At 34.4% G+C, this 15,148-nt stretch overlaps 1 protein-coding gene across 2 annotated transcripts in view; it reads right to left on the bottom strand.

Annotated features, from left to right (window-relative positions):
* LOC150095609 (nuclear pore membrane glycoprotein 210-like) overlaps window positions 1-15,148 on the bottom strand; it is a 254,158-nt gene that overhangs the window by 224,974 nt on the left and 14,036 nt on the right. For both annotated transcript variants that reach the window (XM_090410173.1, XM_090410174.1), the window contains exon 3: window positions 4,188-4,319. In XM_090410173.1, coding sequence (XP_090266299.1) covers window positions 4,188-4,319 — 132 coding nt within the window. The remainder of the gene's footprint in view (window positions 1-4,187; window positions 4,320-15,148) is intronic.

Raw genomic sequence — 15,148 nt, 5'->3', positions numbered from 1 at the left:
AAAGTTACTATCAAATATGCCATAATGTTGCTTCAATAAACTGAAAAACAGAAAGATATTTAGTTGCTAGGAAATCAGAAATTTTGCATTATAATGTAAACTAAATCATCAGATTGAGAATTAATTTGGCTTCACTGCATCTTTTTATTAGAAGCACCAAGAAAAATGAGCCACCACAGCTCAACTGGCATATATATCCTTCGGAAAAAGTTAGGTCTGGATCTCATAGAGACATGAAGAACTTTTATCAGGGCTTTTCATCTGAAGTTGAGTTAGCGAGTCTCATATGGAGGCCAAAAATTTTCTCCTGGAAATGTGAATGTTTCATCTCATAAAGCAGGCAAACCAGTCAAAAGAGCATACAATTTACATCTATAGTAAAAAATGTGGATAGGATTAATCTCCCTTTCATAAACAGTGATCAGGTTTCTAAGAAGCCAAGATACTTGACCATGACAAACAACTGAACCTAACATGAATGAGAGATGGGAAAAACATGAATGACAGATCTGGAGGAAAATTGTAGATTTTCCTCCAAATCAGTCTGTTACATGTCAAGCCCCAACATTATCAGATCTTATATTTCTATCATCTCAGGCACTTTTTACTGTATCAATCCACCTATATCTTGGTCTTCCTCTGAGTCATTTTTCCTGCCAACCTGGCAGAGAACACTTGTTTGGCTAATCTTTCCTTACCCATTCTGTTTAAGTGACCATACCACCTGAGATTAGCTCTGCTAATGCATTCCTGGATGCTGACAATGTCAAGTTCTTTCCTAATATCCTCATTTTTAATATGATATTGCCATTGATGCCATCTATGCACACCACTAATCTTTCTCAGGACTCTCATATCTGCGGTCTCCAGTCTTTGTTCAAGTGTTTTACTTCTGATCCAGCTCTCAGATCCATAAGTTAAAACTGGTTTGAACACTGTCTTGTATACAGCTAATTTCGTGTTCCGACTAATTTCTCTCTTATTCCATATGAATTTATTCAATTGACTTCATACCATACCAGCTTTGTTGATTCTGTTGTCTATTTCCATATTTAATTTATTATCTTCACTAAAAATCGTGCCTAAGTAGCTAAAATGTTTTACTTGTTCAACAGGCTCTCCGTTCACAATGCAGTTCACATTTTCAACGATTCTGCCTATTTTCATTGTCTTTGTCTTTTTATTGCTGACCTTCATACCATATCTATTACAACAGCTATTCAATTTAGTCATGGAATCTTGCAGAATTGTAGCGGGTTTATTTAGAAGTATAACATCGTCCGCATAAAGCAAAGAGCTGACATTAACATCTCTAATATTGATATCATGTTTAATACCACTTTCCTTCATAATGTGATCCATATAGATAATGAATAACAGAGGGGATAATGTACATCCTTGTCTCACTCCAGATTTAACATTAAACCATCTTCCTGTACTTTCTTCAATTCTAACTGCCCACTTGCAACTCAAATAAAGACTAAGTATTGCTTGATATAATGCCCCATTGACACCTCATAACTGTAGTGTATTGAATAGCTTCTCTCTTGGCACCTTGTCGTATGCCTTTTCCAGATCGACAAAACTTAAATACAGATCTTTGTTATATTCCCATGCTTTCTCAACTATTTGTCGTAAAGTGAAGATCTGATCCTGACAGCCTCTATTTGGCCTGAATCCAGCTTGTTCTTCACCAAGCTTTTCTTCCACAATATTGATATCTTCCACAACCGTTTCTCAAGAATACTTGCATAAATCTTGCCAGGAACACTCAATAGAGAAATACCTCTGTAATTCTCACGTTCAGTTTTATTTCCCTTTTTATATATGGGTATTATTAGAGCTCTACTCCAATCATCAGGAACTCGTCCCTCTGTCCAGGCCTTCTGAACTATGCAGTGCAGCCACTGTAAGACTTTTATACCACCATACTTCAGCATTTCTGGTCAAATATCATCTACTCCTACTGCCTTTCCACATTTCAAGCCTTTGATGGCTTTTTCTACTTTAAGTATGGATATGTATTCCTGACTGCATGCCTGGTCAGTGTTTTTTTTATCACTGTGCTGTCATCGCTGCTTGTTTCATTTAAACTTTTTTCGAAGTAATTACTCCATACTTCAAGGATATCTTTTTCTCCCGTTTTCATGTCACCTTTATCATCTCTAATTCCTTTTACAGCACTCTTTCCTCCATTCCTAAGCTTCTTCAACAACCTCCAGATTATCTTACCACCTTCTTGATATTTATTTTTTTTGTTCTTGCCAAAGTCCTCCTATGACTTTTGTTTAGCTAGTTTTACACAGTATTTAGCTTTCTTACATTTGTCTCTGTATTCTCTAAGAGCACAAGTTGACTTATTTGCCAGGAACTTTTGATATGCTTTCTTCTTTTCCTTCACTGCCTCTTTAACTTCTTGTGTCCACCATGGAGTTCTGATTTTTCTATCCTTGCAGACAACCTCATCACTTGCCTCTCTAGCTGAATCAATCAGGGTTTTCTTCAGAGTTTGCCAATGAATCTCCAAGGTTTGGTTCTTGTTCTGAAACTCTTTCATTTTTTCTTCAATAATCTTTGTGTATTTTAGTCAACAGTTAACATCTGAGAGCTGCTCCTCTTTTATTCGTTTTAAAACTTTCTTACATGTCATTCTTTTCAATATGAAATTCAATTTTATCCTACTCAAGACACAGTGATCGCTTCCAATTTCAAATCCTCTGTACAGTTTGGTGTAGTGCATCAGGGAGAAAACATCATTATCAACAATAACATAGTCAATGAGACTTTTCTTATTCCTTGCCTCTTTGCTTTCTCTAGAGCCTCAAAAAATTCCTCCACTTGTACCTTGGTAGAGCCTTCTGTGGGACCATAGACACAAATAAGTCTCATTGTCCAGTTCCCCAGTCTAATATTTGCCCACATCACTCTACTTAGATTGTCTGCCATTCAAGAAGATTAGCCTTGTATTTAGTGTTTGATACTATGGCTACCCCTTCTTTTCTTTGATTGTCATTGCCTGAATATAACATTTTGTATTTATTGCTCAGAAAAATCTTACCAGTTTTTGTCTTTTTTGTTTTATTCACCTAACCCCTATTATGTCGATCTGGTACTTATCTAATTCTCAGCTAACTCCATTTCTTTGGCATTCAGGCTTCTTATGTTGATAGTACCAATCTTTAACTCTGGTGATGTTGAGTTGGGTCTGTTTTCAGATTTGTTCCAGTAGCTGACTTTTCGCTGTTTGCCCTGGTTCCCTGGCGAAAACGACGGGGGCTTGTTTAACTGGGCGATGCTCCAGCCAGCATGAAATTTTGTCATGTTGTACCATCATTTTGTATATTGGTTTAAGCCAATAAGAATACAATTTGGTCGGCTAAATCCCAAATTGCCAGCCCATCCTTGTTCGTTCAGTATCCAGGTTTCTCTTCATCAAATGCTTCTTTTATTATTTCTTCTGCAAGAAGTTCTAGTTCTTCTGTCTTTTCTAAATCCAAACTGATCATTCTCCAGAAAATACTTCACTCTATTATACAGTCGTTGATTTAATATTCTTACAGTACTTTAGAGGCATGAGAGAGTATGCTTATAGTCACTACATTTAGTAGGATTGCTTGTCTTTTTCAATTGGTATAAGTATACTCACTCTGTGAAATCTTTAAGCCATTCTCCTGTTTTGTAAATGAGGTTGCATGGTTTCAATTTTCTGTTATACCTTTGTCCTCTAGCTGTTTTTGGATTTCGCTAGGTATTCCGACCCCATCTTTCCAATTTTAATTCCTTAATTGCTGCTTCTACTTCTCTCTTTAGTATTTCAAAAATATTAAAAGTATACATTACAGGAACACAAAAAATATACGTTATGGAAAACACAGATATAATTTAAGTTGCAAATGTATTGTTAACAACAATACTATGACATCCAGAATGCCTTCAAATGTCAGCAATATGTTTGCAACTTAATTTATAGCTGATATTCTCCTGTAATGTATATTTTTTGTTTCTCTTTTCATGTTATACACCTGATGAAGTCTTCTAAGAAGACAAAACTAGTTGTGTGTTCAAATAATAAACAGTTTTTCTATTTTGTTATTTCTCAGCTTCTAGTTATTACATTTCTTCAATTATATTATGTATAATTTTTAAACGAGTTTCTACATATTGTAATTTATGTTGAAAAAAATTACCTGTTTTAGTTTGTGCTCTAATCTGAAATAATGCTGGAAGATTATCTACGAATAGCTCAGAAACAGTAGCCTCTACTGCAATGGAGTGAATGATATCAATAATTACTTCACAATATAAAGTCTCTCCAGTTTCTACATATAAAGAAAGAATACCATTAATATTTACATTAATATGATGCTACTGCAAACATGTATTTAGAAAATCAGGCATCTATAGTTATTTCTAATGAATTAGATTACAATCAATACAAAATGAACTACTACTGAATATCATCACCAGCAAACAGTTTACACTACTTTCAAACTGAATCCAAATGCTATTGAAGACACAATTTCAGTAAGTACATATTCTGCTACACACACACACACACACACACACACACACACACACACACACACACACACACACACACACACACACACACATTGTATGATAAGTAACACAAAGTCTCAACAAATGTTCAAAAAATAACTTTTTAAGACTAAAGAGTGCTGACCAATCTAAAATTTTTTTGACACTCGATACAATAAGTAATTATTGGAGGATGAAAAGTTATTTATCATCTGAAAATAAAATGTACACACACACACACCAAAAATTGAGGAACTAACTTTTTAAGATCAAGCAGAGAATTATCATAATATGAAATTTATGGTACATTTATATATTAACTTCCCAACTGGCAGAAGTGGATGAAATAGCCAGACTACCCTAGCATTTTCATGAATTAAAATATCTTCAGCATTCTACCTGTTATCATGTAATTACCCTCCTCCACCATTAATCCCTTAACAGCTAATTTAGAGCCAAGTGACAAGAAGGTTGCTCCAACCTTCTTGTCACTTGACTTTATGTGTATTGTGTTATTGGAATTTCCTTTACTATACTTCCTTTACTTCAATATTTGACCTTTTTTGCTGCACAATTATTTATTGTGTCTCTTTCCAAAAATAAAACAAATTCACATGTAAGAAAATAAATAATCAATCCTGAAATCACAAGAGATCATGCTTTGCAATAAATTTATTTAGTAGTAGTAAATTTGCTGTCTTTTATTCTTCAAATTAGTCAACAGAACAAGATAATTTATGCTCTTTCATTTGACTGACAATAGAAAAGCAATTTTTTTGAGTAATTTTCAAATATTTGTTTACATTGAAAATTATGTTAAATATTTATATTTTTAAATAATATTTATTGAAATAAATATGACCTTTTGCTTTCTTTCCTTGCAAAATACCATTATATGGATCACCGCACTTCAGTTTTAAAACAACAAATGATGTTAAATTGAATAACACCATTTCCGATTGTCTTTTGTTTAAAATTGCAACAGATGATTTTTTTTTTTTTTTGTAAGATGTACATTACTATAATATCCAGTACTTAACCACAGTAGAAATGTTAAAAATATATGAAAGATATTATTACTATTATTATTTATTATTATTTGTCACCTCCAGGGAGTCCAAAGACTCATCGAGGGAGGGCATCTACTCTACAGCTCTGCTTCCATCACTCATCCACCAACTGACCGCAACTACCAACTAGTATTTCCACAGACAATCACAAACATCCATGCCTATGGCGGGATTTGATCCCGCAGCCTCTTGACTGGAAAATGGACACGCTAACCACTCGGCCAGCCAGGCTGGCATATCCTCAGACAAATTAAAAGTTATGCTCATTTTGAAGATTTGACACTGCACCCCCACCTCTCTTCCTCCTCTCCTGGAACTGAATTACAGAACTACTCTGTAACTACAGAACTCTAGTTTTCACCATTTTGACAAAAGATATAAGGATATAATACTGTTGTATCCATCAAAGCAGGTAATTCTAATTCAGGACTACTTCTCTGCAATCTAAAATCAGATGCTTGCTGAAGTTATTCAAAGTTTTAGAAATACTGTACCATATTTTCACCAGATAAAATTGTTTATATGCATGCCATAAAAAAGAAAGTTCAGTAGTGCTAGTTTTAAAATGTTTTTAAAACTGTTTATATAAATGATATAAAACTGTTTATATTTATGACACAAAAAAGAAAATTCAGTAGGGTATTTTTTTCCCTTAAAAAAATTCTAAATATTACTACTTCTACTGCTGTTGCTATTTCTGAAATAATCTATGCATTGGGAATACTTGATATTAATCCTCTCAGATGGAGGAAAAGGCCAAAGGCTTAGATTACTCTCACTACTATCAAGAAAGAAAAGAGAGAATGCTTTCTGAGAAGTCACACTAAAGTGCCTCAAGCTGTAATGCAGAATACATCAAGAATGTCTTGTTTCATTTTCAATTGTTGATTAGCAGACATCCACAAAAGGAATACTGATATTTCTTTTACAGGCTGATACAATATATGCCAAAATAATTTCTTAATAAACATAGTTTTATGTTTATTATCGAAAAATTATAAATTATTTGATGCAGTTATCTTTAAAAAAAAAATTTCAATTCTTTAAAAAAAAGATGCACATGCATTACATAATTGTTTCAATTTTTTGAGGGAGGGATATCAACCTATTCAACTTGCAGATATTTCAGAGGATATTTTTAAAATTGTTCACAAGACAATTGTAACAAATGTAAATCACTTGGGGAACGTGCGCATACATTCATTGTAAAATAGTAGTAAAAGAATAGCTACTTCTTTGAATTATCTAAATTATCTTTGAATATGTCATAATATCATATGTCTACTTTGCTTTTGTAATAAAAAATATTATTAGTGCTACTTTGAAAATTTCTCATCTGTAGGGTAAACGGAGGCTTTATTTGCGCCTTTGTAAACGTGGGGGTTTTCTTCTTATATTGTATTAATCTCTTATTCTTCCTGCTATCTCTTACTCTACTTTCCGTGACTATATTCTTATACCTGAGAGCACTAGAAATTTATTTTTGTTTAAAGACCGCGTCACTAGGGATCCCCACTTGGTATAAGAAATAGTAGTACTTCCAGTAGGTCTTCAGCTAATACTAATCCTCTCTTAATTAAATTACAGTCGTGGCTTTCTATGCGCTCCTTATCTTATCAATCATTTAATTCCCTGCTCACAGGAAGTTTACTTGGAAACAGTGCATTGCATATTAAGATCACGCAGCACTCCCTGGATATAAATAACAAGCATGTTTATTAAACAATAAGTTTGAATATACAAAATAGGAAAATTGCTCTTTCTAACCTTAGTTTAGAGTTACATTTAAGTTACGCTAAATATGACAAACTTTTATGGCAATTTCCTGCAAATATGCAATGAACTTACAAGAATCACTAACTGCAATTATGATTCCTTGTTTAAACTAATTATCACAGAACATAACTTCTATGCAATTCTACAATTAGCAACATAGAACTTTAGGATTCTTTTAATTAACAATTAAACCTTTGGCCCAATCACTTCTTAGGAAATAGCTATGCTCTGGTCTACACACACACAAAAATTCAAACCATAAATTTGAATCAAATTATTCTCGGACATATATATCTTATCACTATAAACTTAATTGTCCATCTAAAATAGTTCTCTTACAAAATAACATGTAACAATTAACTCACATTAGTTCTTCCTCTCTTTAGTGTACTTCTTCTCAGTTCATTTCAGTCTTCAGATTCTTTTCCATTTCGGGTTTTTGGATTTTGTTTCCTTAGAGGCACTCGGAGCACCAGCACATCAGTCAGATCTGTTGACTGGATTTGGAATGCGATCTCCCGGCATCTTGAAGCTCAGGCGAAGGATCTAGCGGTCAGAGCATATGCAGACTCATCAAAGCGGCAGGCATCTGGTCGGGCTCGGCTTGGTTCCTCCGTGGCTAATCGCTCCTTGGCCGTCATTTTTGATCTTGGACGTTTCGGCAGATCAACCTGCTTCTCCTCTTTTTCCTCCTTCAGACTTCCGTATGTTCTGGCCAAAATGTCCATATTCTCAATTGAAGATCCTTGCCTTATATTCAGTCTTCCACAGCACCTTGGGTTGGGTTAAGGATTGACACCCCACTGAATATCTACTCATGACTCTCTTGATCTAATATTTCCGTCGACTTCTCTTCTCTCCCCTTTAGTACATCTTTAATCCATTTTACCGGACTGCAGAACTATGTTTGATTCAGGCTTCCCCTTTCTCCACTGACCTTGAAGGCTGTCTTAAGACTGAACTTGTAAACAAAAGAGCTCTCTTACACTACCATCAGAGCTCTAACATCAAATAACATTCCAATGGCAAGGCATTTGCCGTTTTAGACTTTGATGCCATCTATTCACGCCTATATTCTTTCTCAGGACTCTCATATCTGCAGTCTCTAGTCTTTGGTCAAGTGTTTTATTTCTGACCCAGCTCTCAGATCCATAAGTTAAAACTGGTTTGAACACTGTTTTGTATACAGCTAATTTTGTGTTCCAACTAATTTCTCTCTTATTCCATATGAATTTATTCAATTGACTTCCCACCATACCAGCTTTGCTGATTCTGTTGTCTATTTCTATATTTAATTTACCATCTTCACTAAAAACTGTGCCTAAGTAGCCGAAATGTTTTACTTGTTAAACAGGTTCCCCATTCACAACACAGTTGACATTTTCAACACTTCTACCTATTTTCATTGTCTTTGTTTTTTTAATGCTGACCTTCATACCATATCTGTTACAACAGGAATTCAATTTAGTCATGGAATCTTGCAGAATTGTAGCGGGTTTATTTAGAAGTATAACATCGTCCGCATAAAGCAAAGAGCTGACATTAACATCTCTAATATTGATATCATGTTTATTACCACTTTCCTTCATAATGTGATCCATATAGATAATGAATAACAGAGGGGATAATGTACATCCTTGTCTCACACCAGATTTAACATTAAACCATCTTCCTGTACTTCCTTCAATTCTAACTGCTCACTTGCAACTCAAATAAAGACTAAGTATTGCTTGATATAATGCCCCATTGACACCATATAACTGCAGTGTATTGAATAGCTTCTCTCTTAGCACTTTGTCATATGCCTTTTCCAAATAGACAAAACTTAAATGCAGATCTCTGTTATATTCCCATGCTTTCTCGACTATTTGTCGTAAAGTGAAGATCTGATCCTGACAGCCTCTATTTGGCCTGAATCCAGCTTGTCCTACACCAAGCTTTTCTTCCACAATTCTTCTCAACAGTTTCTCAAGTATACTTGCATTGATCTTGCCAGAAGCACTCAGTAGGGAAATACCTCTGTAATTCTCACATTCAGTTTTACTTCCCTTTTTTTATATATGGGTACTATGAGAGCTCTACTCCAATCATCGGGAATTCGTCCCTCTGTCCAGGCTTTCTGAACTATGCAGAAAGCCTGGACAGAGCAGTGCAGTCACTGTAAGACTCTTATACCACCATACGTCAGCATTTCTGGTCGAATATCATCTACTCCTGCTGCCTTTCCACATTTCAACCCTTTGATGACTTTTTCTACTTCAAGTATGGATACATATTCCTGACTGTATGCCTGTTGAGTGTTTTTTACCACTGTGCTATCACTGCTTGTTTCATTTAGCAGTTTTTCAAAGTAATTACTCCATACTTCAAGAATATCTTTTTCTCCTGTTTTCATGTAACCTTTATCATCTCTAACTCCTTTTACAGCATTCTTTCCTACATTTCTAAGCTTCTTCAACAACCTCCAGATTATCTTACCACCTTCTTGATATTTATTTTCTATGTTCTTGCCAAAGTCCTCCCATGACTTTTGTTTAGCTAGTTTTACACAGTGTTTAGCATTCTTGCACTTGTCTCTATATTCTCTAAGAGCACAAGCTGACTTATTTGACAGGAACTTTTGATATGCTTTCTTCTTTTCCTTCACTGCCTCTTTAACTTCCTGTGTCCACCAGGGGTTCTGAATTTTTTATCCTTGCAGACAACCTCACCACATGCCTCTCTGGCAGAATCAATCAATGTTTTCTTCAGAGTTTGCCACTGAATCTCCAAGGTTTGATTCCTGTTCTCAAACTCTTTCATTTTTTCTTCAATAATCTTTGTGTATTTTAGTCTACAGTTCACATCTGAGAGCTTCTCAACTTTTATTCGCTTTAAAACTTTCTTGCATGTTATTCTTTTCAATATGAAATCCAATTTTATCCTGCTCAAGACGACTAAATAGTGATCACTTCCAATTTCAAATCCACTGTACGCTTTGGTGTCCTGCACTAGGGAGAAAACATCACTATCAACAATAACATAGTTAATGAGACTTTTCTTATTCCTTACCTCTTCTCTCCATGTGAATTTGTGCACATTTTTATGTTGGAACATGGTGTTAGTAATAATCAGTCCAAGTCCTGAGCAGAAATCCAACAGATATTTGCCATTATTATTAGCTTTGCTCTTTTCTCCAAATTTTCCCAAAATATTTTTGTATGTCTCACAATTATTTCCTACTCTACCATTTAGATCCCCAACATGGACCAACTTTTCCTTCTTCATTGTGTCAGTTGCTCTTTTTAAAGCCTCAAAAAATTCCTTCACTTCTATCTTAGAACCTTCTGTGGGACCATAGGAACAAATAAGTCTCATTGTCCAGTTCCCCATTCTCATATTTGCCCACATTACTCTACTTGAGACTGACTGCCATTCAAGAAGATTAGCCTCGTATTTTGTGTTGAATACTATGGCTACTCCTTCTTTTCCTTGATTGTCATTTCCTGAATATAACATTTTGCATTTATTGTTCAGAAAGATCTCACCAGTTTTTGCCTTTTTTGTTTCAGTCACCTCTATTATGTCGATCTGGTACTTATCTAATTCATCAGCTAGCTCCATTTCTTTGCCATTCAGGCTTCTTATGTTGATAGTACCGATCTTTAACGCTGGTGATGTTGAGTTGGGGTTTGTTTTCAGATTTGTTTCAGAAGCTGACTTTTCACTGTTCGCCCTGGTTCCCTGGTGAAAACAACGGTTGCCTTGTTCCGGGCGACGCCCCAGCTGGCATGAAATTTTGTCATGTCGTACCATCATTTTTATTTTGGTTTAACCAATAAGATTTGGGATTTAGCCGACCAAATATAATTTGGTCGGCTAAATCCCAAATTGCCAGCCCATCCTCGTTCGTTCAGTATCCAAGTAGATACCCAACAGGGTGCACCACGAGAAGGTTAGGATTGGACATTAGGTCAGAAGCCCTGGTTGGTTGTCCGCATTCCTTTAAAGGCTATGTGGAGGTCTCCTCTTAGTTATACAGCTTTGACCCTTCTTCAGCCTTGTAACACAGTTAGATACTCTGGATATTAATCTTTTGAATAGCGGTCCGGTTATTGCTGAAAATTAGGATCCAGTATCTAACAAAAGATCACACTGTATTCCCCTTATTCTACCTTGAATGATAGTCACGGGTTTAGTGTGTTGTTCCTGAAATTCTCTTATTTTCCTAGATCTGCTTGTGGGATGGTGGCGATTAAATTGCATTCTTGATTCAAAATACTTATTTCTATAAAAATTCCTTTTATTTCGAAAACAGTACCTGGTTTTAGTAACAGTAACTTGTGGCAGTTATAACATTGGAGTGTTTCCCTTCTGCTCGCTCCCTCGTTACCTATTCGTTCATTACTCGAGGTCTCCATGGATGGTTCTGCTCTGGTTTCTTGCAGTTGTTTGTAAACAGAGTCAATTTTATCTATCATAGGTTGATATAACCTTTCTACCTCTCTCCTTATTACAGAGTGTATCTCTTCCATCGTGTTACTACTCATGGCTTCTGAATTCACACTATCCACATTCATGATTAAAAAAATTTTCTTAAAGAATTTTTCAAAAATATCTAAACTTATTATACACTTTTGTCGGCCTGATCTTTCTGCAAAACTGTTCCAATCCACTCTTTTTATCTCGATAAAGGGGATGCTATTGTGCTCTATATTGTAATATTATAGTTATTGTGCCTTTGTAAACATTTCTTCTTGTTACTGCTTCATAGTAATACTTTCTGTCTGGTCTATTATATTATATTTTCCTGCTCTGCTCTATATAGTTAGCTATTCTTTTCTACGTATATATTTCCCCTCCTTATACTGTATTAATTTCCTATTCTTCCTGTTATCTCTTACTCTACTTTCCGTGACTATATTCTTATACCTGAGAGCACTAGAAATTTAATTTTGTTTAAAGACTGTGCCACCAATGGTCCCGATGTGGTATAAGAATTAGTAGTACTTCCAGTAGGGCTTTAGTTAATCCAAATCCTCTCTTAATTAAATTACAGTCGTGGCTTTCTATGTGCTCCTTATCTTATCTATCGTGTTTATTTGGAAACAGTGCATTGCATATTAAGATCAGGCAGCACTCCTTGGATATAAATAACAAGCATGTTTATTAAACACTAAGTTTGAATATACAATACATAAAAAATAGGGAAATTGATCTTTCTGACTTTAGTTTAAATTAAACTAAATATGATAAACTCTTATGGCAATTTCCCTTGAATATGCAAATAAACTTACAAGAATCACTGCAACTGAATATATATTCCTTGTTTAATCTAATTATCATAGAACATAATTTCTAAGGCAATTCTACAATTAAGCAACTTTAAACTTTAAGATTCCTTACAATTAAACCTTTTGCCCAATCACTCCTTAGGAAATATCTATGCTCTGTTCTACACACACAATAATTCCAACCTTAAACTTGCATCAAATTACTCTCAGACATATATATATTTTATCACTATAAACTTAAATGTCCATCTAAAATAGTTCTCTTACATCACATACAAAATAACATATAACAATTAACTCACATTAGTTCTTCCTCTCTTTAGTGTACTTCTTCTCAGTTTGTTTCAGTCTTCAGATTCTTTTCCATTTCGGATTTTCTTTCCATAGAGGCTGTACCGGTACGTCAGTCAGATCAGTTGGCGGGGTTTAGAATGCGATCTCCTGGTATCTTGAAACTCGGGTGAAGGGTCTAGCGGTCAGAGCATATGCAGACTCATCAAAGTGGCAAGCATCTGGTCTGGCTCAGCTTGGTTCCTCCGTGGCTAATCGCTCCTGTTGACCGTCATCTTTGATCTTGGATGTCTCTTGGCGGATCGACCTCCTTTTTTATCTCCTATGGACTTATGTGTGTTCTAGCCAACAGATTAAAGATTGACAGATTAAAGATCTGTCGATCCTCTTGATTAAAGATCCTTGCCTTATATTCAGTCTTCCATGGCACCTTGGGTTAAGGATTGAAACCCCAAATATCTCCTCATGACTCTCTTGATCTAACATTTATGCCGACTATTCTTCACTCCCCTTTAGTATATCTTTAATCCATTTTACCAGACTGCAGAACTATGTTTGATTCAGGTCGCCCCTTTCTCCACTGACCTTGAAAGCCATCTTAGACTGAACTTGTAAACAAAATAGCTCTCTTACACTACAATCAGAGCTCTAACATCCGATAACATTCCGATAGCTCTAACATCCGATAACATTCTGATACTAAATGGTAAAGCCAAAGGCATAGCTTTGCCTTTGGCTTTACCATTTAGACATTCTTTGTTTATGTGAGTGAGCAAGCTAATTCCCTTTGGGCTTTATACATAGGCTTTCAGTATTCTATTTACAATAACAAACAAAAGTTATTTTTACAAGTTTTCTAAATGTGACCTCTAAAAGTCAATGCAATAAAAATGGAGAAAATTTACGCTGCATTGAATTTTACAGTAGCACAGACAAATTGTTATTAAGAAGCCTCACAAATGCTTAGAATTTAGAATTTAGAATTCTTACACAATGCAATAAAAAGCAAGACTTAATTTGACATCAAGTATGGTTTGCTTTCATCAAAACTTTAATTATCACGGACCTAATATATAGCAAGCATGATACCACAGACCGTGATAGCAATAAAACAACAACAAAAACCATCATTTGTATTCTGGTTTATCAATTATATGTAACAGTTGTGAAGTTATCATCTGATATGTGTAATTAATTGTTAATAGGCTTGTGTTGTGTAAAGCTTTTATGTACTACCACTACCCCTGATGATGTAAGTCTTATGATGCATGAAACCTGTCAGGTTTTAATTGTTTATTTTTAATAAATTCCTTATTTATATTATAATAGAATTGTGATACTACTCAGAAGTGTTTGGAATATAATTAAGGTATCTTTTATATATATATATATATATATCTCACACGAGAATTTTTGGAATCCATATTACATCAGTGCTGTAATGGAGCCATGGGAATATGTTAGTGTTATTTATTTCTTAATATTTATTTCATTAATTTTTCTTTTCTTTTCTTTTTTTTTTTTTTGTGAAATAATTTACTTTTCAATTGCAGCATGTTTTCTCCTGACAGAAACTGAGATTTCATGGAAAACAGAATTTGAGTATTATGAGATAACATGAGCATCTTCTGTTAAGGATTACTCTGTAGGTATTTGGAAATTGCATGTACTGATAGTCACTGTTTTTCTTTCTTTTCCATTAGAAATAAAAATTTCATAACAGTAATAGTTAATCTTATTTTATTCATTCTTCCTGAGTGAATGAGAATAATAGAATATTATTGTTATGTAACTATTGTTATCATCACCATGCTGTTATTATAGAATATAATTTATATTATGATGACACAATAAGTTTTCTGAGATAAATTGATATGTACATGAAAAGAGTTCCCTTTATCCAACTTTTAGTAAATTTCTGCTACTACTACTACTACTAAACAACGATGATGATAATTGTCATCTTTACTTTACATTTCTTTATAATATATACAAAAACACAACATAAAAGTATTATTTATTAAATATACTGCCATATATTTCCATTTGAAATTAATATATATTGTATAAAACTATGGCACAAGCTTCTATAAAAACAAGTAGCCATATTTCTTGTTTTTCCTTTCAAGTATTATAAAACTTGAAACTTAGTGTGTGTTCCAAGGCAAACAGTGGGAACTCTTCCAAGTGTTACTCTTG

This window comes from Typopeltis vanoorti, chromosome 20 (genome assembly GCF_054136105.1).
Source record: "Typopeltis vanoorti isolate ZY-2024b chromosome 20, IOZ_Tvanoo_1.0, whole genome shotgun sequence".
Classification (NCBI taxonomy): domain Eukaryota; kingdom Metazoa; phylum Arthropoda; class Arachnida; order Uropygi; family Thelyphonidae; genus Typopeltis; species Typopeltis vanoorti.
Note: the sequence above shows the minus strand (reverse complement) of the source record. Positions and strands in the feature narration are given on the sequence as shown.